At 39.8% G+C, this 26,046-nt stretch overlaps 1 protein-coding gene across 1 annotated transcript; it reads left to right on the top strand.

Moving 5' to 3' along the window:
• The first annotated feature begins 421 nt into the window (after positions 1-421).
• pou3f3b (POU class 3 homeobox 3b) lies at positions 422-2,854 on the top strand. The gene is made up of 3 exons (XM_041782025.1): positions 422-2,147; positions 2,423-2,497; positions 2,613-2,854. The coding sequence occupies exons 1-3, from the start codon at positions 942-944 to the stop codon at positions 2,679-2,681; spliced, it is 1,350 nt and encodes a 449-aa protein (XP_041637959.1). The 5' UTR covers positions 422-941; the 3' UTR covers positions 2,682-2,854.
• The last annotated feature ends 23,192 nt before the right edge of the window (positions 2,855-26,046 follow it).

Here is a 26,046-nt window from a genome sequence, read left to right as displayed (position 1 = left end):
TACCCCTTCACCCTTGTTTGTGTTCTCATATCTCAGCGCTGTTTACTACCCAGTTGTGTCCCCCCGTTTTGTTTGGACTGCAATTAAAAAGCAGCCAATCGGAACAGCCGGAAGGAGGGCTCGTGCGCCCCGGAGCAAGGGCTGGCGAGGGGCTGCCAATCACACCGAGGCGCAGCCAATGAGCGAGGACGCACGGGGGTAAACACCCGTGCGTTAAGACGGGCTTTTGGCGAGGGGGGCGGGACTACGCGGGCCTGTCAGGGAGAGAGAGAGCGAGAGATATAGAGAGAGAGGAGGAGAGAGAGAACAAGCGAATGAGAGAAGAGGCTCGCGAGCAGCGACGTGCACTGTTATACTGGGATTGTACTTCAACGGGAGTTTGCGGTTTGGCAGGTTTATATACATCAAAACAGAACAAAGAGAGGCTCTAAAAGAAGAGAGTGAAAAGAATAAAGCGAGGGAGAAATCTCTGAAAAGAAGTGAGGACACTGCTAATGTTTTTCTCATCCAAAGGGGACATAAACTGGGACTTTGGACATTGTGGAGAATTTGCAAGGCTTTTTTTGTTTCCGCGAGCAGCAAAAGTTTGTTTGGGACGACGCTTTTTCTGCTGTATATTTTAATTTTAATGCGCCCAATTTCATCCCAGTGCAAAACTTTCCAAGCGGACTGCACATGGTTTCAAAGGGCTTTTGAAAAACGTGGGATTTTATCGCCGATTTTCATGCACAGTTTGAAGTAGAATGCTGTAAATTCATGCGGATTTTATCCAGTTTTCTGCGGCTGTTTTTGAAGCTTTTTTGCGTTTTTACGCACGCCAAGAAGCTCCCCATACTTTTAAAGTTTGAATAATTCATGAGATACAATTTGCCTGCTCGAAAGAAGTGACTGTAAAAGAGGGAGGGGGGTTATCCACAAACATATTCATAAGGGTTGACGGAATGGCCACCGCGGCTTCCAATCCTTATCTGCCCAGCAATAGCATCTTATCGTCCGGCTCCATCGTGCACTCTGACTCCGGAGGTGGTGGCATGCAGCCGGGCAGCGCTGCGGTTACCTCGGGGTCTGGGGGCTACAGGGGAGACCCCTCGGTCAAGATGGTGCAGAGTGACTTTATGCAAGGCGCAATGGCAGCGAGCAACGGGGGACACATGCTGAGCCATGCCCACCAGTGGGTGACATCGCTGCCGCACGCCGCAGCCGCAGCAGCAGCAGCCGCCGTGGCTGCAGCTGAAGCCGGATCGCCGTGGTCGTCGAGTCCCGTGGGGATGACGGGCAGCCCGCAGCAGCAGGACGTGAAAAGCTCGAGAGACGATCTGCACACGGGCACCGCGCTGCACCACAGGCCCCCTCACTTAGCCCCACACCAGACTCACGCCGGGGCTTGGGGGAGCACCACGGCCGCGCACATCAACTCCATCTCCGGGGGACAGCAGCAGCAGCAGTCGCTCATCTACTCCCAGCCTGGAGGCTTCACTGTGAACGGGATGCTCAGCCCGGGGAGCCAGAGCCTGGTGCACCCAGGCTTGGTGAGAGGGGACACCCCAGATCTGGAGCACGGCAGCCACCACCACCACCATCACCACCAGCACCCTCACCACCAGCACCACGGCGGCGTCAACCACGACCCGCACTCGGACGACGACACGCCGACTTCAGACGACCTGGAGCAGTTCGCCAAGCAGTTCAAGCAGCGGAGGATCAAACTGGGCTTTACGCAGGCGGACGTCGGCTTGGCTTTAGGCACCTTGTACGGGAACGTTTTCTCTCAAACCACCATCTGCAGATTCGAGGCTCTGCAGCTCAGCTTCAAGAACATGTGCAAGCTGAAGCCTTTGTTAAACAAGTGGCTGGAGGAGGCTGATTCATCCACGGGCAGCCCAACAAGCATCGACAAGATCGCTGCGCAAGGGAGGAAGCGAAAGAAGCGCACGTCCATCGAGGTGAGCGTCAAGGGAGCTTTGGAGAGCCACTTCCTAAAATGCCCCAAACCTTCAGCGCAGGAGATCAGCACCTTGGCGGACAACTTGCAGCTGGAGAAGGAGGTGGTTAGAGTGTGGTTTTGCAATAGGAGACAGAAGGAGAAACGGATGACGCCCCCAGGAGTGGCTCAGACGCCGGAGGATGTGTACTCTCAGGTCGGCAATGTGAGTGCAGAAACACCGCCCCCCTCCATGGACTGCAAAAGAATGTTCAGTGAAACATAAGAATATTTTATATGAATTTAAAACTGCTTAAGACTATCTCCAGGATAGCCAAATTTTTTGATACTGTGATTGTGAGGGAATATGAATGAGACTGCAAAATGTGTTTATATTTTTCACCACAAACACCCTTTTTCCTCCCAAAAAAACCACCTTTTTTTCCAGGCCCTCAAAAATGTCTTATAACCTAAAAGGTTCCTTCTGCTTTTTTCTTTCAGGGTCAATTTTTAGTAGATTACTTAAAAGATGAAGCGAGCGACCAGAGGGTGACAACTACAAGTTCATTCCACCAGGTAATTTTGGCGCATTAAACCACACCAAGAGGAAACCAAGTATTCTTTCTTTTTGATATTTTTCTCCCCCTTAAAAAAGAAATTCCCTCCTTTTTCACCCCATGTTTGATTGAAGAAACAAAGGAGCAGACATGTTGTATATTTCCCTCCTCTTCTTCCACGCCTGACAATAACACAAGAGTGACATCCACGACGCTTCCACCATCATTTCCCTGCTGAATTTTTCCTTTCCCCCCTCCACATGGACTGCATTTTCATCCCCAAACACAAAGAGGAGGATTATTTTTTTCTCTCCATCTTCAAGCCCAGAAAGAACAGAAAGCACCCTTTCAAAATAAACCGCCTGATCTTGAAAAGATCGCCTCCCTTTTTTTTTTTTTTTTTTTTTTTTTTTGTTTTAAAAACATTATTATTATTTAAAGGACTTCGACAGCGTGAGTGGATTCTTCTCCTTTTTTCTCGACAAATAGAGCATAAGACATTTGCAAAAAAAGACTTCAAACTGCACTTATTTGAGGAAGAACAAAAAAAACATGTTGCCAAGTGTGACTGAGTGTGGATATTCTATTAATGCTGCCCTTTCTAAGCAGTGTTCTTTGGTAGGTTTTAATAAACAAGAAACTCTGTAAAGCTGGCAATATAGATCACTAGATCAGATACTGATCTTTACTTTATATTTTTCATCAGAATTACTTGTTTTAATATTTTATTCGGAATACGTATGAATTATTCCAAACGGTAATTTATTTTTCCCCTTCCTTCCTCTCCTGGAAACTTGTGTAAGATGCTTTCCCTCCTCTTTTTTCTTCTTTCATTTCAATATTTTTGTTGTTGCCCTTATTTTTGTTTTTTTTTTTTGTATTTCTAAAGGAGCACAAATCATCATAAAGCTGACCGTTGTTAGGTAATAAGGGTACATTTTTGATGTGATCATTTGATTGTAATTTAATTTCAGTAGTGGTTCCGTACGAGCTGATTGAGACACAATAAATTTGTTAGAATGAAATGCAATCACCTTGTGTTTTTGAGATTTATATTCTTACACCGTGCTTTGAATTCTTGCAAAAAGGGGGTGCTTTTATTTGTAACTTCCTGTATGCACAGCTGCAGGAGCTGATGATAAAATATGGTGCTTTTTTTGTCCTAGACGAGGCTGCAGAATAAGGATAGAGTAGAACAAAGACTCTTTGTACACTCTTAACACTCCTTTAAATAAAGATTGGCGTTTTATAAAGTAGAAACGATCGTCGTGGTAGCGATTGCATTGGTGCATTTACAAAATAAAAGCTCCTGTGTCATTCCTCGGCTTAAATAGGCTAAACGTCCACAGACGGGTTTTTTCCTCATAATTTTACCCAATTTCAAGTGAAAAAATTCTAAATCAATTATCGTTTTAGTGTCGTTTTTAGTTTCACATTTACAAGCTCTTGGGTTCCTGTTCGTATTTAATAAACGTCCAAAGCGTTTTACACATAACTTCTGTCCATTAAAGCAAAAACTTTGTGGTAAATTATAATTTTAGTACCGTTTTAATGTAGCATTTACCAAAATAAAAGCTCCTGAAGTCTAAAAACGTCCACCATGGTTTGTTATCATCCTTTAAAGCGAGGTCAACATGAATGGCCCTTCTGTTTGTTTACATCTGCTCCTAGAGAGACCTTGGGCACGCAAATATTCGCTTTAACCTTATTTTGAAGAAGTACGGAAGCCTAAATGCACATAATTTGAAAAAGGGAGTTTTAAGCAGGAGAAAACGAGGCGTCCATGTTGGTTGTGTCGCTGTTAAGCCTCTTTGAACACTCCTTTACTACTCCATAAGGGCGTTTTTAGAGAAACAAAACGGTTCATTTTTCGTTTAAATATGCTTTTGGTGTCGCCTTTATAAAAATAAAAGCTCTTGGGTTGTTTTTCAGTTTGAACAAACCTCAGATAGCGTTTTATTGTCGTTATTTAAAGTGAAACATCGCGGTCAGCTGCATGAATGCCTCGTCTGTTTGTTTACATCTGCTCCTCCTGAGGCCTTGTGCACGCGCGCTGCACTCCTGTTTAACGTCTGTTCTTTAGATTAAAAATCCGGATTTATTTCGACAGCACAAGCAAAACTGGTGGATTTAATTTGAAACAAACAGGAGAAAACTGTCCCGTAGTGTCATATTTTTTTTAGTGTCGACCATCTTCTTTTAATGTTGCCTCTCGTTTTGACAATCTGTCAATTTACAGCTAGCTTAAACTGTTGAACTTTGCTCAAAGGGCTGGGAAACCCCGTAGAATATTCCTATAAACGTTACAAAGCTCATATCTCCGTAAAGTTTTTATTAAATATATGTCACTGTTCTTATTAATGAGGCCTTGTAAGAATGAATGTGAGCTTTAACCTTATTTAAATTAAAGACGAATACCTATATGTATATACTTATCCGCAGTATGGAGAGAATTTGGGATTTGTCATTAGGGTTTAAAACGCACCCCAAACAGGTCGCCCATGTTGTTGGTGTTGCTGCACACAGCGTCCTGTATGTGTGTTATGTAATGTTTACGTTGCAGCTCACAGTCCTGCATCCCATAATACTCCCAAACCCGTCATTATGAGCGCCTGATTAATGCAACAAAAGCTCTAATCTGCAAAATAATTGATTTGCATTCATTCAAAAGAAGCAGAATTGTACTCATAGCTGCGTGGCTGCTTTGCATAGATTATGAATGAATGTAACCACTTAAAAAGCATTCACGCAGGCGCACTGCGGCTCTTGCAGGTGTGCTGTGCATGCAGGTAGAGAGGACGGGTAGGGGCACTTTGGTGAGCTGTTTTTAGGATGCGGGGCAGTGGGTCAGAGGGGTTATTGATTGTGTCTGCACGGAAAGCTGGGTGATGACGCGGATTGATATAATCGTACTTGTTATATTTTGTGTTAGATTTATAGCATATAAACACCAGCATACTATTAATATTCAATTTTTATTATTTTTTTTAACAACGCAGGTCTTAAAATACAGAGAGAGTTCTAGCTGCGTTTCAAAAGGGGACTATTTTTCGTCACGGCTGCAAGAGGCGAACGTGTCCCCCCCACAAAACTTTCTTTTCTTCTTCGCCTATTCAGCAAAACTCAACAAAACGTGTCCTCGCGCTGCAGGATTTGAATTTCGCGGATGATTTCCCATACTAGTTGCTTAGCAACTGAATTCAATGATATAGAGGAGTGGGCATCATTTTTCTTTGTCTCCATTAGTAAAAGTGGCAGCACAGACAAGCTGTGTGTGCAGCCTTGAAAACTTTATATTTAATTATTTACATGTTACACGTATTTTAATATGTGACACTCATTATTTTGAAGCTTTTAAAAATTGTTAACTAAACTAAAAAACGTCAGGCGCATGCTCATGAAATATTAAAAAATAAAGCACGTGCAGAAGGCTCCACTCTGGCCTGCGTGCACCTTCTGCTCGGGCTCATTATGCATGCAGCCCCCGTGCTCCTCTGCCATAAAATCCAATGCAAACTCACATGACGTGCTAAGATAAGCTCCCCAACAGAACAAGACCTTCACCGCAGAGAGGAACACTCAAAATAAGTTACAATGTGCATCCTGCAAAATAAAAAAAAAAAACACCTTTTTAAATGCAGTGCTCGTGCAAGAAAAAAACGGATTTTTTTTTCCTAACCAAAGGCGACACAAAAAGAGTTTAAATCTCATAATGGGTTTTGGTTCGCCTATTCTGCAGCAGCTTTGGCTTTTTCATGGCTCTTCAAAACCATGTTGGCAGCAGAAATATGTGTGTATGTGTGCGTCCAGGCCTTAGGAATACATTGCTGATTGATTTATTGGCCCAACAGGCTCGCGTTAAAGCTGCTCTTTAAAGCAAAGATTTAAGCTTTATTTTTCCCATTTGAACGATTTTACAATACATTAATTACTGTTAATATTTCAGATTAATTTCAACAAGTAGAGCCTGGCGATCAGCCCACGAATGTGGCATGTTTTGAAAAAGTCTGATCAAAATATATTTTTAAAAATTAGAATCAATGCATGAAATAATAAACGTTATACTTATTACTCTTATAGCTACCCCCATTATGCTTCGCGGGTATTGTTTTCAATTTGCAAATAAGATACATTGGTTTCTATGTATTTTCCCGTAACTTTACACCACTTTCTAAATCAATTTGCACATTTGAACGTATCTGGTTCTATTATTTACAGTGCATATGGCTTGTTAGCAGCCAAAATCAGCTTAAATGCACGTGTTTATGCTTCTTAATAAAGACTAGTAATAAGTTCACGCGCCTTACTCACTTTCCAGTTGCAGTTAGATTTTAATGTAGGCCTATATGGTGTCACAGGCTCCTTCTATAACCTGGTGCACACTCACACAATGGTCTCCCCTCCTCATACTGTATTTACTCCACGTGTCGAGCGCATGAATATGGATTATAGTGAGCTGCTCTCCACGGGGAGTCTTCCTCTTCTTCTTCCTCGTCCTCGTGGATTTATGTGCTGCAAGAGGAAAAAATGTCCTCCTGTCTGCTGCTGACTTTTGATCACTATTGTTTCTTTTATTTTACAGTAAGTACGGCACTTAATTTTTCCGTGTTTGTGTCTTTTTGGGGGGGTTTAAAAACCTCGAAACTCCGCGAGCAATATGGGCGCGAGGCAGAACTGTCTTTTTGACTTTTTCCGGCTTTCTTTTACAATATAAATAATTTTGAATGCTTCATAAATATCCTCAATAAACTCCGTTTTAACTACCTTAACGTACTGTAGAATTTTTTTATATTTTAAAATGATTTTTTTTCCATGCATTTTTGAAGGAATTAGTTTATATGCATTAAAATAGTTCATTCATAAGTATTTGGCGTGTTGAAACTCCATTATCATTATAATAATAATAATGATTATTATTATTATTATGTTACTACAGGTATTGAAAACATTTTTTGGACGTAAATAAATGAAATAAAAACTTGTAAATAGTCATTTAAATAAAGTTTGTTTGTACGTTCACGTTACAGCAGGAAATAAAGTAGTAGAAGAAGAAAAAGTAGGATGTTTGAAAGCGTGACGTTCCTCTCCGGGGTTTCCTCTCTATAAATTGTAAAGGTCATGGTTTTGTGAGCAGCAGGATGGATGGATAGGTGGAGGCAGAGGAGGTATAAAGAGGAAGAGGAGGGGTGGATGAACGTCTTGTGAAGGTAATGTACTGCCTGTCTGCATTTCTAAACACACGTCAAAGCCTGCACGCGCGCTGCACTCCTGTTTAACGTCTGCTCCTTCGATTCAAAACGCGGATTAGACGCCTTTAATTCGACAACACGAGTTATTTTGTGGGATTTAATCTAGAATAAATACGAGAAAGTGTCCCGCAGTATCACATTTTTTACACAATTTCAGTTTCTTTTGTTTTATGTCGAATAAACCGTTAACATTGGCAGTTAAAAGCAGGTAAAGTTTTCTTAAAGGGCTGGGAAACCCCGTAGAATATTGCTATAAACATTGATAAGCTAACGTTCTCGTAAAGTCCCGTAATTATTTAATATTTATTCAAATATGATATTTTTTTTGACAAATTTTGAGACGTTTCGCCACTAAATATATTTGATATTCCTGTTACATTAATAACACAAATATTCTTTCTTTATGCTCCATGAAGAGCGTTAAACGGAGATATGAAAGTGTTTTTAAACGCCAAAGTAGCAGGCTAATATATTCGAAATTTCACCTCAACATATTCATTCTTTCAGCATGGTGCAGCTTCATCGGGTAAATAGATTAATTTTTAACCTCTTTGACAATGCACTTTTATTTTCTGGCCTTTATTAGCCTTTAATTGCATTTCTCGCACATAGCCTGGACCTACAATACACTGCAAGTTTGTTGAAAGAAGTTTTTAGGCCGCACAAATAATCCCGGCTGCTGAAGCTCAGTCTGCACACTCCCTCTCTTCCTCCTCTCCCTCACTAAAACACACACTCCTGCTGCACGGATTAAGAAGCACGGATTAATGGCATTAAAAAAAAAATCAGGTTCTTAATTATTTTTATGTTTTAGCAGCTTGTATGTGGTCCAGCTCTTGTCCTATAGTCGTTAAAATTCATGTTGAAAGGGAGGGAGGAAGAGTTGCAGTGGGATTAAACAGACTTCCACTGAGGGTCACATCGTTGTGAATTTTGAGTTATGCATTATTATTAGTAGATGTCGTTAAACTCCTCTTATACGTCGGTATGAGTCGCTCATAAAACACAGAAATGTTTGCCTTTTTTGCAGAAAAGAATCAGCTTTGAGAGTAACGCTTGAAGCACTATAACCAAAACAATCTGAGTAGTTCGCAACAAACATTACTTAAAAGTGTATAAAAAAAGAAGAGGATAAAAATCTGATACTGACATTAATCCATATTCATTAGAAAACACTCTCTCCCTAATGTAAAGCAGTAAACCTTCCATCTGCAGCTTCTCTGACCTTACAGCGCCACCCTGTGGCCATTTGAGCTAAATCCACCATTGAACCACTCCTGATAGATCTATCTGCAATAGATGAACCATACTAAACACAGGAAATTAATAAGAAAGATAACATTTTGATTTCTAAATAATTTTGCAGCCACTTTAAGAGTTAAATGGAGCTGTGAGTGGCTTTGAGGCCTATTACAGTGTCACCGATCTGGGATGGAAAAGCAACAAATTGAATGCTTTTTAACTAACACGACAAGCTCAATACTGCTCTTGAAATTTGCACTAGATAAAGTGCCTTTGTATGGCTGTTTCATTTATTTTTACATGCTTTTATTACCTTAACTGTTGCCCAGTATCACATATGTGGCAAAAGAATTATGCTCCATACAAGTGATGTGCAGAGAAGACACCATCTTTTCTTTTTGGCCAACGCAAAGTGTTTTCAGTGCATTTAAAGCCACATAATAACCTGTTAATTCAATAAAATCAGAATAAAATTGATCTAGAGTGATGCTTTGCACGATTTCATCTAGAAATGGAACGTTTGAACCCTCAAAAACACCTGGATTTGCTTTAAATCACATTTTACTCTTTTGGTGTATCTCAGGGGCCATCAAGAACATCTGCACAAGGGCCAGGGTTAGTCCCGACAAACTCTGGGGACGGAGTTTCAAATACACAAAAACTAAATAAATATTTTGGCCTGACTGAAGTATTATTGTGGTAGTATTTGTATTTTCTTTCAAAACACAGGACATTTTTAGGCATTACCAGTGAATTCTATGCCTGTTATCTTTAATGCAACAGGCCTGACAACAGAATTGGCTGGGCCCCTGAAAGTCCCAGAGAATAAGCCCTCACCAGTTGTGATTTAGTACTAGTATTAACCAATTTTTTTTACACTTTTAACCCCTTTCTGCCTCAACCCAATTTGCACAATTTTAACCCCTTTTGAACCACTTCCCTGCATGTTTTGTCCTCTTTGTGCCACTCTTATCCATTTTTCCACTTTTTAACCCCTTTTCATCACATTTTTTCAACAATTCTTGCACCATTTTTTGCCACTTTTAACCAATTTTTGATACTTTTTGCCTTCTTAACCTAATTTTTGCTATTCTTTAACCCATCTAACCACTTTTCCTGCATGTTTTATCCCCTTTGGTTCACTCTTTTATCTATTTTTGCCACCTTTCTTCTATTGTTGCCACTTTTACGACTTTATTTTGCACAATTTTTTTGTCATTTGTAATGAATTTTTGATACTTTTTGCCCCTTTTTTCCTCTTACCAATTTCTTTCACCTCTTTTCCTGCCAAATTTTGTCCCTTTTTGCCACTTATCACCCATTTTTGCTACTCTCTAACCCCTTTTCACGACTTTAACTGGCTGTTTTTGCCGCACTTCTGCCAACCTTAACCCTTTTTTAAATATCTACTAATTATAACAGTAAATTTCTTTAAAAACAGATCAAATGTGAAGTCATTCTAAAACCATTTCAATATTAACTGTTTGTTGGGTGGATTTAACAGCTGCAGATATTTAAAGCCAAAGGATACTCTTAAAACCACAACATCTTCTTTTCCTCCTTTTCTGAATTTTATGATATTTTGGGGGCCGGACAGGAAGCTTTGTTGGGCCTAATATGGCCCCCGGGCCGCCAATTGATGATCAGTGGTGTATCTTATTCTATTCTATTCTATACATCCAATTTATTTTGCTTTATGGTAACCTGCTCATTTACTCATCTTTATCTGTCTGTCTAGGAGCAAACTACATCAAGAACCAGCGAAGAAGAGTTGGAAAAAAACACTTGTTTCTTCACTTACCATCCTGGATTGATGCTGTGATTGTGAGTCATGCTTGAGGACATGCAAATGAAGCTGTTAGTGAGGCCTTTATGATTATATGAGCTTTAAAGAGCCTGCGTTATTTGACAGTGTCATAAATATCAGTTACATATTTGTATAACATTACACATACTACACATGGATATGCACCAAATAATAGCAGTACATTAACATTGTCATGTTTTTTTACATACTTTAGTTGTAGCTTTCAGGAAAAGTTCCCTGCCCTATCACAAAGCTGAAAGTACACAATTTTCGAGCAAAAAAGTTTCTTTTTTGGACGGCGACAGCATGCTTCAAGGCTTGGCCGACTTTTCCAAAACTCCAAACTCTCACATGCATAAATTCTGAAGTCACATTACTGCTTTAATTTCATCCTGCAGGACTCTGATGTGCTCAGCTTTTCTGTTTATAAAAATTTCTTCCATCCAGTCTCAATCACACAGTGTCTTATTTCTGCCATGTCAAAACAGGCCTTTCTTTATTGGATGCAGTGACGACCAGGAAACTAGTCAGTAAGACCTTGTTGTTCATTTGTTTGTCACGCAAGAGAAAGACCATTTTAACCTCTTAGGAAGGCCCATCAGGCACAGATGTGAAACAGTTTGAGTATTATTGGCAGTTAGATGTGTTTTCAGTAAAACCCTCCATGGGAGTGTCTCATTGAGTTGATAAAATAAAAAAATCGTTGATAGAAAAGATGCATTGAAAGGAAGACTCCCGCAGGACCTGGTGTCATGAGTGGCTTGTGTCCATAAAGTTATTTTTGAACAAATTGCAGATTGTGAGTATGATGTCGAGAATTGAAAGCATCCAGCCGGGCGTGAGCTCGGCAGCTTCCAAAGCCTCGTGTCAGAAAGCTGGTCAGCGTTTCAAAGGACTCGAGAACATTCAAAAACCATCTCGGAGCCAACGACTGCTGTTTGTGTTGGCTCCCAGAGCCATCGTACAGAGAGAGGGATTCAGAAGATGCCAAGTAATGACTGGGTAACCTCGAAAAAGTAGAAAAGAAGAAAAAATACTCCAGCGACGTGCCAGGGTTTCTTTCTTGAACTTCTGTCTTTAACGAGGATAGATTTACGCTGCAGAAGCAGATGTTTTTGAAGCTGTTTTAGGGGAAAGATAGATGGATGATTGCTTACAGTATTTGCTTACTTACAGTACATCATAGGCAGACTGAGGCGGTGGCTTACAGGGCTGAAAAAGTCCCACTTTTTTCTTACGTCTAAGACCTTAAACACCCTGCAGTTAGAGGTGCACTGATTTATAAAATTGGGCCTGATAAGAGGGTTTATCTGACTTCTTTTTGGCAACCAGCAGGTGAGTTCTTCTGCACTATAAAGAATCGATTATTTGATTCAGCACGATAAAACTAACCGGACAAAATAGATAAACATTGGTTACTGATATCTGTTCATGCCACATCATATTACCAGTGATGGATGTTTGTGAACAGGGTCAATATCAGTCAATTCCAGTGCTAATCTGATGCATCTGTATAAATATTAACATTATCCTCATTAGCTTTTATGCTCTTTTTTTAAATGGACTGTTCTAATTGTAATCTTTTACACTAAATTCTCACTCTGCATATGTTTTATAGCTTAAAAAAGTAGTATCAGACAGTTTATACAACTGTGTCATTGAATGAGCTGAAGCCACGCCCACTCAGGAGAAATATGATCCTATCTAATAAAAAGTGCATCCGATGAGATGGCAACAGAAAGACAGAAGTTGGGTATTACTTTACTGTTTTCTGGTACAAATCTCTCCCTTATGATGCTTTTTATGACCTCTAGGCCACTGTAGCTGATTGATTTGGAAAATGTACCTCACCATGATCAGAAACACAGCATGTAACCGGCTGTTAATTTCAATAAGGGCAGTGACAGCAGCTAACAATAGAAAGTATTGAGATGAACTGCTCAGTGATTTTAATATCATTTTAGCCTTAAGGGGGTGGGGTAATTCCCCATCAAGACCAAGCCTGGAAAGCGGGGAACAACTTTCTAATGGTCTAAATCAAAAATTCAGACACACGTAGAGTAGATCTTAGTGGTTTCACATTTTTACATTCAAACATATCTAATGTGTTCAGACACAATGTTTGGATTTCACTTTACAAGGACTTAAAATATTAACCTACTTACGTAGTCTGGCATTCTTCTCAGTGCTTTTTAGAGCAGCCTTTCTCATGTCTAGAGATAATGATGGTTATTAATTGGGGCTATACAAATAAAAACATTGATTGACTGATAGAATATAAACTTATTCATGCTTGCAAACATACAAGACATGGCTGTTATAAACTAAACTAATGCTGTAATACAATTTTATTGAACATAAACATTATTCAGTGTCTTTCTCCTTCTTTATACTCTCCTTCTGCATTCAGGTGTTCCACTGATTAAAGAGTGCAGTAGGTCCTCTGCAACCTGTTTGTAATAGTGTTGACCCTTCTGGAACCCACTCCTCCAAAATGATACCCTTTATGTCAAAGAAAACAATCAATATGATCTTGAATTTGGACTTGCTTTGTCGTGCTCTCTTCATCCTTGGTGACGGGGGTGTTTTCCAATGCATTGACTGCTGTTTTGTCCCTGGATTGTATTGGAAGATCCAAGTTTCATCACATGTAATCACTCCTTCTCAAAAATGAGGGTTTCCTCTGCTTGTGTTTTTCCTTCCGATCAGGAGTCAGAAGTTTTGCAACAGAATTGGCCCACAATGTTCAAAGAGAGTGCAAAATTTGCCCAAGTGTCTGTTTATCCATGGAGACTGTTTCTGCTCATTTTAAACAATTTGCTCAATTTGTTGAACATTTTCTAAAGTTTTTGAAGTGCATGGGTGCCCATGCACATGGACATCCTTTGCTGCTGTCTTGTTCACCAAAAGTTTCAAGTTCATGCATTTCTCAACTTTTCTGACACCTTGGGAAAATACATGCACTTCAGTCAGTAGCTAGCAGTCAACTAAAGACATCACTTATTGGAAACCTACAGACATTGTGCATGAATACCCACCCTTTAATATATAACACTCAGTGTGACTGTAAACCACATGGTTTTATCCTCATAAGGACAGTTTCATTATTTAATACTCATACGTTGAACTTACATGCTTACTTGCATACTCCCTTAAATACGTATTTCCTTTCTAGCTGTATTACATGCTTTTATTTTTGCTTGTATACTTGCTCACAAACCTGAATACCCACTTGCCTAGTTTTTGCATGCTTGCTTCTAGGGTTGTCCTGATCAGCTTTTTTGGCCTCAGATCTCGATCCAATTCTTAATACTGAATATCTACCGGTACCAAGTCCTGATTCGATACTCATAATTACCTAGAATAGAGTTTCAGTTGTTTTTGTTTGCAAAAGTAACTGAAGTAAACTGACTAATAGGTGTCTCAAACTTATTCCATTTAACTCAGTACAGCCAACATTGTTGTAAAAAAACATAAAAATCACATTTCTGCTCAGAATGGTGTAATAGCTCTGTTTCACTTTAATCATTTGTCAAAAAATAGTTATATTTTCACTTAGTGCAGTGTTTGAATTAAATCAGATCAATCAAAAATCCACTTAAAAGTGGTCAAAACAGCTGACAGACCTGAGCAGCCCAAAAGTCAACTCAAATAACCTCAGTTCAACTCAGAGGTGATGAAAGCAGAGTCAATAGTCACAATAAGAAATAAATTCAATAAATGAATTTGAAATATTATAATCCCACTTAGAAGTGGTAATTAACTTGACTATATTAGTCACAACACAAACAGAATTCAAAAAATGAATTAAAAACATCCCAAATCCACGTTAAAGTGGCGTAAACAGTTTACTTGAATAGGATCAAAAACATATAAATCACACAGATTCAAAACAACAATCCCTATCAGAACGTTGCAGCTTAATCTTAGACATGAACCAAAATATTAACACTGCAATAAAACCCAAATATCAAATACAAGAAACTCTTGATATTACAGTGCAATTTCTAAAGTGCACCTAGAGCTGCTACATGAGTATTTCCTCCCTCACTTTAATTTCTTTACCCACTTTTACTTTAAAATGAAGTGTAGTTTATTGTTTAGCATGGCCTGCTTAACATGCTCTGCTGTGTGAGACCCACGAAACTGGCATGCATGAAATACCGTACACTTTAACTCGAATGTAGAGGACTGTAGTGAGGCTCAGCAGTGACATGGGGCAGACATCAGAACTCTAAATGTCTGTAGTGAAGCTAAGGGCAGTGAAGTTGCTTTTTAAATTCTCTAGTATACTGCCACATACTTTGTTGTACCAATAAGCTCCAGTAAGCCAGTGTCAGCAATGTAATGTCGAGACAGGAGGGGTCCAAAAGCTCAAGAAGACGACTAAAGACCAAATTCTCTATGATTGTCCAAAGCAATGAATTCGACCACTTTTCTGTTATCTTTTTGGCCTTATCGCTCCCTCGAGGGTAAGGGTACGTGTTACAGATGCTGCAAGTGGCCACTGGACTGTTTTTGCTCTCACGGTTGAAGTTTTTCCACACCGCTGACATTTTAAACACGGGGATGCTGATGTTGCTACCGCTACTGGTGCGTTTACGGCCTGTAAATTGTGCTCCGTCTACAATAGTGGAGGTAAATGATCAGCTGGGCTGATTGAATCAAATTGCCAATCTCTGATCAATTAAAAATGCTTATATTGACTATGATCGGGATCAGGACAACCCTGCTTACTTCTCCTGCATGATATCATACTGTACATTCTGAAGTGCAAACTTGAAGTTACTTGCATACTTTCTCACTTGCCTGAATACTCGATTATTTACATATTTACCTTCTTGTAAGCTTGCTAAGTTTCCTGCTTACAAACCTTTTATACAATGAAGCTTAGCATTAGTTCATGCAGGAATGATAGTCATACGTCCAGCTGTGATCAGCTGACAGCCAGCTGATCCCAATAATCCCCTCCCAGCTACCACAGTCAATCACAGTGCTTTCTCTCGTCACAGCAGTGTATTTAAATATGACGAACTTCTCACTAATACCTGCTTGCATTAATACTACTGCTGGTAAAGCTTAACCTCCTCCACCCCAGCCTCCTCCTTTATAGCGTAAAGCTTGTTGCACCCTCATATACAGATTCATGCTACTATGAATTCATTGCTTTTGAACTAATTTTATTGTATTCAGTTGTCATAAATGTACCTATACATTTGCCATTTTTTATTCCTGACTATAAAACAAGTAGGAGTTATGAGTTAAGTTTTTGTTGAATTTGTTTGTTTGTTTTTTTTTAGATCTTAAGTGTATGTGTGAGTATGAACATGTTTTTTATGGCTTTTCTTCACTGTGTATCCAGCCAGCATCCCAGGTGGTGACGGATCTCAGCAGCAGACGGATCGATGGTCGGAGGGGGGGAGCAGAGGCAGGGGTTGCTGGGTCCCCAGGGGTCCCTCAGTGACATCTCCCACCGCAGCTTGCCGGCCGGCCGCCAGCCCAGGTCAGCCGTCCCAGCAGGCCGTTCGCTCTGGCAGCAGTTACCAAGGTGACAGCATGTCAGTGCAGCCCCGCAGCGCTCGCCGAGGGCGGGAGGGTGAGCGAGCAGGGAGCCCGATGCATCACCAGCTCTGATGGGTTTGTCAATACTACTTAGATCCAGGGGGAGCCGGGCCCGAAGTGACACACACTCTCGGCCCCTCTGGAGAGCTAGCACATACACAGGAAACATAAATGCAAACAAAAAAGAAAGGCAGAGATGAGAATCTGAATGTGCGAAGTGTTTGTGAGAACTAGGACAGAATCCAATGCCCTCTTTCAATCATAAAGAGCCTTGTGTTCACAAACTTAAGAAGATGATGTGTTGACTTCTGTTCATAATGAAAGACTTGAAGTAGCCAAAATAACAACATTTACATGTCAAATCTGTGTTTAGATTTAGCAAAAGAGTCTTATCACCATAACAGGGGCTGACTTTCTCCCACATTAAGATAGATATCCCTATGATTATGCAAGTTCTTCTGCAAAAATGCAAATTAACAATAATGAAGGCATTCTGCATTTGCAAAATGTGTTTTTTGGCCATTAATACACATTATATTCTTTAAAATAATTCATGATAATGTGTTGTGGGCTTCTCCTCCCATTGAAATGTTCACATTCAGCCTAAAAATGAAGAAATGCACACTAAAGGAACATGCATTTGTTCTGCAAACAGGTAGGGAGCATGCCCAATTGTGTACAAATTGCTGTTTGAGATTCAGTAGTACATTACAAGGACTTAAATAGATAAAAATTTCCTTAAGAACCACCACAACTACATGTCTTACATTTTTGTCTATGTATCTTGCTAGTGCAACACCGTAATCTGGCTGAGAAACACTCCCACTACATTTGCTTTACACACAGAAAGATGCACAGATCTATACTTTGTGGCTTTGTTTACTCTGTTTAATTCATATTTTTAAAAGTCATAAGACAAGTCACATGAATTCACATCCGTCCCCCAGAGATATCAAATAACCCCAACCAAAACCACCACATGCCTAACTCCACCCTTCCCTAAAATGAATCTCAAACACATGCACCAAAACCAAAGATGTACCCCAAGTTGTTGCAACATGCTTGTTTTCTCAGTAGTGTTTCTGAGCATGCAAACAAGAGATGCAACAGCAACAGTGATAATTACAATGATAAATCTGCAGACTACATTATTTTGCTTCCTCAGTCTCTTGTTGACCACCTTAATTTGATGATAATCCCAAATAGATTTGAGAAAAAAGACTAGATTTCAATCATTATAGTGAACAAGTTTACTGAAGAATGATCGGCAGCAATGAGATTAAACAGGAGTATATTGTAGACTGTAAACAGCCTATAGATTATGGTTGCATATGAAGACAAAGCTGATGTTTTCAGCCTTAGATTGAAGGAAAACCATGAAGGGGCTCACTGTGGGGGCAATCCATGTACAGGAGTTGTCCAAAAAGTCTGTGTGCAAACACTTGACATTTAGATACTTTGATGAATTTACACTATTAAGTGTAAAATGAAGACACAGCTGATGGTATCGAATTCAAATGTGAAGATTTGCCATGTGATAAGGCGGCCTTCTCAGTACATTAATGGAACAAGTCCACCGGAAAATACACCTCACTGTAAATTCTTAAAGATAGTATTTAGTATAGCATGAAATTAACACACAGTTGTTGCTGCGGTGCAAGTGTAGAATTTAAATTATAAGATATAAAATTAAGGCAGAGCTGATGGGTTCAGTTTAGGATTTGACCATGTAGTGACTTCTCTTTAATATGAGGTTCTTCTTTGATAGTGACCAAACCCTCAGACCACATTTATCAGCAGAAAAGTGTTTATGGTATTAAGTAGTGGTGTTACCAGGTAGGATCCAAATCTGTAGTGTCTGCCATCTACATTTTTCCATCGGCTGATCTTGTAGCATGAAACGTTTGCGGTGCCGTCTGCCATCACCAGACTTTTACAGTTACCACTCACTTTAAAGTTCAGTCTGTTGCTGAAAATTGCTGGTAAAGCTTGAATCCAGCAGTCAGACATTGCAGGAGACTCTTTAGGGTGGTTGGTAGAGAATTTCATTTCCCTAAGATCCTAATTAAGCCATGTTTTTTTTTTTGTTTGTTTGTTTGTTTGTTTTTTCTGAAAACGTAGTTTATAATAAAAGAAATGTGTCTTTTGTGGCAGGGATTCCCAAACTTTTTAGCTCGTGATGCCAAAAATAACAGTGACGAAGACCAGGGACCCAAACTGTCCCAAAAGGTAGTTAAGGCATAGTTTAACACAGCTGTGCATTTACAGACTTAAAATTTAAAGATTTTTTTGAGAAATTACTTAAATTTCAGCACAAATCTCACAAAATGACAATGTTTTTATTTGAATTGAGCCAATTGTATGCAAATGTAATACAAAAATGGGTAGAATAAACAATTTAAAATCATTTGAAAATACTTTCTGTTATTTTGGAAGGCATCACGTGACCCCCTCACAGTCTCTTGCGACCCCAATCAGAGATATATCCCTGTGACACTCAAAGATTGTGGGTAGTGTAGTCCTTTTCCCTGAGATCACAACTAAAACATGTTTTCTTAAAAGAGATTTACACAGTGATGTTTGATATACTGGTAACATGCAAACTTCTGTTATCTACAGGTGTATACTGTAGTATCGTTTCACACTCAGGTAGCTTGTGACGTCTTTCTAGGACGGTTTATGACATTATGGCCTCAAATCAAATCTGAATAAGCAGCGTATATTTTATGATGTTGTTGCTGATGAGGGACAGCACAGACGAGAGAATGGAGGTATTATATCCCCAACCGTTCCCAGCCATGTGCATGATGTTTTAAGGCACTTTATAAATAACCAACGGGTGAGACAGACTGCGTCACATATCCGAGGCATAGGGTGTATTTCACATCCCTATAGACGGTGTTTGGGAAGCGCAGAACACTGAAAAAACAAGGCAACTGGATGACAGTTCTGTCTGTCCTCATAATGGGGCAGCTACTATCATTCACTATCAGTGGAGCCAGTTGGTGAATTAAACTCTTGCTGAAGCAGGTTAGAAACATCTTTCCCGCCAAGCAGCTTTTAGTGTGATGCTATAGCTGCATCTGAGCTAACCTCTTCTGCAGTTGCCATCGTTTACAGGCATAGGTACAATTCAGCCAGTCCATCGGCTTTTGCAGAGTTAGGGTAGATGCACCTCAGCTGAAACTCTGGGGTTAAGTTACCCTTTAGCTGACATATTCCACCTAAAATGTAAAGTTAGACCATGCAGGGACCTTAAAGAAAGATCATCCTCATTATATAGGTGCAGTAAGTCCAAATGAAAACACATATTAGCACAGAGATGTGTAACAAATGTTTAAACTATAAACTGGTGTGTACTCTAACACGTATTAGAGTAAAGTAAATATTCCTATAGATGTAGTCTGTATGATTTTTTTGGCCTGGAAACACTCTCTTTTCGCGTTAACACCCACACAGAAGAGAATATTTTGTTGTGGTTTTATTTACATGAAAAACACTCAAAGTGGCATTTAAATTGGCATGAACTCGCACGCACAGGTGCCTGTCAGGCTGTTTGTTTGAGGACACTGCATGGATGCGTGGATTAAGCTGTCGGTGCACGAGTGGAGAGCGAGCTCGCAGATAAAAACATTACAGTTGTGTGTGCAGCAGGACCAGAAAGACGGAGAGAAAGAGAGCGAGGTGAAGGAAGAGAAAGCACGCTTGGGCCGTCTGACTCTGTATCTCATTAACCAGAGCGAAAAGGGGGATTGGAAAGGCAGCAACAGCCACGTTTTGGCTCAGAGAGTGTAACCATTTCTAGGCCATGGATTTAATAGATTACTAATGATCGGCCACAGGTATTTCAAAGTTAGACATTAGACACAGGTACCCAAAATGAGATCATTTGCTAATCCGTACATTCGATATGAATAAGAGCAGAGTACACATGTTTGGATTCAGTTTTTGTTCCTTAAGGGAGGGGAAGGTTTACAGCTAATCTGGTGCTGCTATCTCAGTGTCATAGGTACAGAAGGAGAAGGTGTGAGGATATACAGAGCGCTCGCGATCCTCCAATCTGACCAATCCTCTTAGCGAGAGAGCATTGAGCTCTGCCCTCCCCGGAGAAGTCTCTTTTTCATTCAACCTATTATGTCAATGTTTAATGCCTAAAGGAGAAAGAGGAAAAGAGGTAAAAATATCATGACTGTGGCCTCAGCAGAGCCTGTTTGAGTGCTGAAATCTCACAGCTGTTTTTGGGATTAAAACAACATCTGCATCTGCTGCAGTTTCCTGTTTTTTGGGGTTAAAATTCAAGTTCTATGGCACAGTTAAAGGCCAGATTTAAAAAAAAATCAAAGTTCACATCTTAAATGTTTTTACAGAAATGGCCACATTATTACACATAGAAAAGTCCAGGTGTTGTGAAGAAACCCATGTCTAGAAAGGTGTGTTCATCCACTCATGAAAATAGTTCAACAAACATGCTCTTTACTCACATTTATGTAGTATTTTCAAATTCAAACACGAGCCATACAGAAATGTGACCTTTAATTAAAGTATCTTACAACCTCTCAAAATTTGTCTTCATTCCCAAATGAAAACAGTCCCAAAAATGCACTAGTTACTCCCATTTATACACAATTACAATATAACTTTTAAAAGCTCTTGTGTCTGGCTGTTTTAGAATATTAACTAGCTCATTTTCCTGGTGAAACAATACGTATTGGAGACCTTTTGTTGAGTAGTAACAAGTGGACTTTGGGGCTAAAACTACTGAAATTTTTGCGCTTTTGTGTAATCTCTTGAAGACTGGAGAAAATCTAATTTCTATCAATCCTCTGATGCAAATAGTTCTAAAAACATCCATTATTTACTCCAGTGTTCTCATATTTCTCGAGGAAATGTGATTTTTCTGCAGTTTTTTTAAAGAACTTTGCCCTTTTTGTAAAGATTTTATCTATACTGACCAGTTTTGAAAGATTTACATCTTTGGAAGCAACAATTAGGAATCATTACAAGGCTTAGGAAAGACTGAACTTGAGGGTTTTTTAAGGAATTTTTTTTTGTAGAGCATAAAGCCTTATGTAACTGTTAAAGTAAATTCCATGCCTTCTTGCTATTTTGCCTAAATGTGTAGTAGTTATTGCTCTCAATTCAAGCAATAACAAAAACAACATTGTTTATGGCATGGATTCATGGCTGTTCTCTCATTCAGCATTACACTGTGGCCTCACTAGACATATCCAAGACAAGTACAGACATACTGCTAAGCTCCGCCCACCTCCACCATACTTGTGTTTTTTAATTGAGGAGTCTAACAAAAACTACACTCTATGAAATTTATCAACCTTGCAAGAAGATGGATTTGCCAGATTGTCATCAGGCAAATTCATCTTGAAGAGCTCCCATTCACGTTTGTCCTTAAGTGAAAATGCTCCTAGCCAATCAGTGTCATTTAAGGAGAATGAGGTGGTAGCGCTGGGCGTTTTCTTGCACTGTGAGCTGATAGCAATGGTTGCTGCAAGGGTAGTTTAGCTTGGTTGTTGCTATTGTATGGAGGCAGTTTTATCAGATCTTGACCCCCTTTCCTTATCAAATAAAGAGAAAAGAACCACACTGAAAGCCTATCATGACAGAAACGATGTTTTATGTTTTCTGCCAACCTGTTTGCGATATTTAAGGGTGAGGTTAATTGGGAGCAGGTGAAAACAAAAGTAAAGAGCCACACTCAAAGCTTCTCTTAGCAGGGAAGGTGTTTTGCATGTGTCCCAGCAGGCCCTCGGCATAAATTTCATGCTTCGTTGTTCACTACGGTAGCACTAGCACTATATAGCTTAGGTACGCATTGGTGCTGTGAATGTCTGCTACCTCATTCTGTCTTGTTGCTCTCGTTGGCTTGTCCTAAATCGACAGAATGTTCTACCAGTCACCTTCAGATAGTTATGTGAAAAGTGCTGCCCTTCCCAAACACTCTACATGAGGTTTCCCAGATGGATGTGAAATATATTCATAGGCTCTCTTAGGCTCATAACCCTTACAAGGGAATGGGCTATCGGCTAGAACCCTCCAGCGTGTTCTGTCCTGAGCCCAAACCTCTAGTTGGTTCCAGGTGACGCCCATCCTTTGGGTCAGCCAGGAGGTTTTGTTGCTTCCCCTTGTGGATTCCTTGAACGCCCCTGTGTGGCAACCTTCCAGGTTGGTGCTGCAAGTTACTTGCAAAGCATTCAACGATCACTTACAGCCTGAAGGAGGAAGCTTTTGCCATTTTTAAACAGCTTTTGAGGAGTTATCCATTACAGATGGGAGCTTGGGCAACAGTGGATGCCAGATAATTTTCTTCCATCACAAATGAGCAGCACAAACGTGAATGAGTACAGCACCAGAACAGCAGCTTCCAGTAGCAGTTAATGTTTTTTTTGTGTAGCTGTCTTTGATGCAAGGAAATGATAAACATGTTTCTTGTCATGGTGCCTCTGTCATGGCGTGTACGTCATTCTGGTTCCAGCTTGGGTAATATGCATCACTTCCTGCCCCACGGTGGAGGACACCCCATTGTAGAGGTCTGCAACAGTTGAGCCCAAAAATGCTGAACAGCCAAATTCTCTTGATAAATGTAGGATTTCTCTGGCTTTTAAATCTGTTAGAATTAAATGAAGTAATGTATGTCCTCAGCTAAAAATTATATAAAGCATAGGAGTAGTAATGTAAATGAATCTAGACATTCTAGTGCCAAAAATTAGACATATTGTACCTTTATAGAGCAGGTTTTTAACTGTACCTGTCATTCATCAGTGCTTTTTGGACTTCTTAAACTTTAAGAACTCAATGCAAAGGCCGCTTTGCCCCCTTTCTAAGGCTACCTCAAACACTTTGAACCCTGAAAACAGTTGCAACCATCTTTGCAAACTCCCCTGCTCCTGCAGTGTCACCGAAAACCTAAATCATTGCAACTTTCATTACAAATTTCTGTAAAATCAGCCACCAAATCAGGCATTTTAGGCTGAAAGAACTACAAAAAAGGCCTGTGAAATTCTTGAAGAGCTGATAAATAAACTTAACATACTTATTTACAGCTCTGCATCAATAGAGCTCAATGTACACATCAGTAAACACAGAGGTTGCTTGCTCTCAAACACGGGCTCGATCGAATGGCTTCCACCACCGTTTAAAAGCTTTGCTCGCTGAAATAAAAGTAATTAATTGGTGTTATACACCAAGGACATAATTATCTTTTCCAGTAACTGGCACATATTTAATTACCAGTAATTGTTCCCCCAGCCTTGTTCAAAAGTGTTGCATGCCAGACAGTTGTGATATATTATACACTAATCCTGCTCTTGATACTCAGTCAATTAGGAAATGTGTGTCAAAGAGCAATCATGTAAACAACATCGAGGAACACACACATCCTTCTGAGACTCCACAGACTTCGTCACTTGTGTCCTCTCACCCACATCTGTCTCAGCGCTCTGCACTTTGTTTTCCTCCTCGGAGTACAAACCCCTACCTGTCCCGTCCCTTCCCGAGGTGTTAATGCCTGCCAGATTGGAGGAAAGTAATTTGAGATCATTTCGCAACAAAGGCCGCAGATACTGATTAACACGGGGGGATACTTTCTAGCCAAGTGCCGCAATCCCATTTAAAAAGCGTCAGGAGCTAAATTTGCTCCCCTGTGCCTCGGGGTGTGTGAGGCCAGAGGCTTCGATGGGGCCCTTGAACATGAGAACAGGGTTTAATAAGTAAACAGGAGAGGCAGAGAACAGTGCTTCTGATCAGGGCTTATTTGCCCAGCCGAGCCCCTGGTACGCGCTACTAGCTGATTAGCCCTGCCGATTGTACCTTGTAATTGCAGTGCCTTGACCCCCTCTAGGCAAATATTAGATTTTAGTGGTTTAACCTTTCCAGTCGTCAGTGCTGGGTAAATTGCCCGACCAGATGTTAAGGAGCCCAGCGGTAGTCCGCAGCCCTTCTGATCAGCGGGGGGAAAAAAGCTCGCAGATTGAACCTTTTCTTTTTAATATCGTCTCAATTTCCTCCAGCCTTTTCAAGCTGATTTTTCGCAGCGGTTTCCTTCCTCGAGAAACAGTCATTCTGCGATCCTTATCCCCTCTTCTGATGTCAGGTTACAAGAATTATTTAAAATCAGTCCAGTCACAGTCATTAGTGAGGGGTCTGATGATCAATGCAGGAATCAATGGTAGATGTTAACCTGGTAAGTAGTCTCTCTGTTCAATCACTCAAGCAATTTGTCACCTGGTGGGACAGCTTAAAGAGGCCTTTACATAAAGATATTGAATATATTATTATTAACAAAGTATGTGGCTACTTTCTTTCACCAGTAAGTACAGTTTTCAAATGATTTTTTAAATTTATTTATAAGTATAGTATTTGTATTATGGACAATTTTTACCCTCTACATTTGAGTATATATCACTTGTTTTTTTTCTTCTGAAAGGTACTATTTTACACTGAAATGCCTCAATTAGTTAAAAAAATGATGTGTAATTTTTAGTTTAATACAGTTGTTCTCAACTGGTCCAGCCAAAGAACCACACCACAACCTCCAAAAATTGGAATCACGACTCATATTTCCCAAAAAATGTCCACGTACTAAACTAAAACTACTAAAAAATGTTGCAGTTTGGACTTAAATGTTGTTCATATAGATTGGAAGAGATTAAGACATCACAAGAAAACTTTCTTCAAAATATTTCTAAAGAAACATGCACAATTTACTCCTTGTCCTGTAAAATAGGGAAAAATGAAATATATTCATATGTGTTTGCCAAAGCTACTGTATACATCCCAGATATTTTGCCATATTATTTTGTAGGGATGCACAATATTGGATTTTTGCCAATATATTTACAGATTCATTTTAGCCGATACCGATATTTAAATATGCTCTTCTGAGAAGAAATTTCAGTCCTTTTGGACACGTTTTAAATTTTGAAGATGACCAAGAAAGCAAACTTTAGTCCTTAAAAACATTTTAAAGTTTAGAGAATGAGGACAGATAAAGACATAGACCTATACTGACATAGGTCAGTTAATTCAGCCTGAAATTCCACTAATTTATTAGTATTTATGGACAAAATTTACAGTCAGTAAATACACAGACAAAATATCGGATGTAAATATCAGCAGAAATTTTGATATCTGCCCATAGAGATATTTCCCTTTTAAAGCCAATATCTGCCAATACCGATACCAGACCAATGATATCTACTATTTTTTCCAAGCACCAGTTCCACTGGAAGCAGCGCTGTGAACCCACTTTTGGGCCCTGATCCACCATTATCTCACATGCTTTCAACACTTTTCAAAGCTAGGGATATCTTCAGTTTTTCTACTTGTATCAGCCATGAAATGACTTAATGATACACAATGGAGTGTGAACTGCTACTAGAAGCTGCTGTATCTCATACGTTTAGTGGTGCTTACTTGTAATGAACTGCACATTCTGTCGCCTAGGCTCCCTCTGAAATGTCCTGCTTGCAAACTGTTATTAGCTTTCTGTTTAATGCCTCTTTATGTCAGTCTCGAGGGAAAAAACAGACTGAAATTGCTTGTATTTGCTCAGATAAATAAATAAGAAACATCTCCTAAGAGGCCACAGGTCACAAAAAATGCTCACTGCATTCTTAAGATATTGTGAACACAAGATTTGAGGTCACAATAACCTTGACCATTGTTTCCTTTGGTCACCTACTGGCCTATCTG

The sequence above is a fragment of the Cheilinus undulatus genome, linkage group 24 (genome assembly GCF_018320785.1).
Source record: "Cheilinus undulatus linkage group 24, ASM1832078v1, whole genome shotgun sequence".
Classification (NCBI taxonomy): domain Eukaryota; kingdom Metazoa; phylum Chordata; class Actinopteri; order Labriformes; family Labridae; genus Cheilinus; species Cheilinus undulatus.
Note: the sequence above shows the minus strand (reverse complement) of the source record. Positions and strands in the feature narration are given on the sequence as shown.

Excerpts from the sequence above, each read along its gene's own strand:
- pou3f3b (XM_041782025.1), top strand. The coding sequence starts at position 942 with ATGGCCACCGCGGCTTCCAATCCTTATCTGCCCAGCAATAGCATCTTA. Across the intron at positions 2,148-2,422 it reads TGTACTCTCAGGTCGGCAAT|GGTCAATTTTTAGTAGATTA; the intron begins GTGAGTGCAGAA and ends TTTTTCTTTCAG. Across the intron at positions 2,498-2,612 it reads CTACAAGTTCATTCCACCAG|AAACAAAGGAGCAGACATGT; the intron begins GTAATTTTGGCG and ends GTTTGATTGAAG.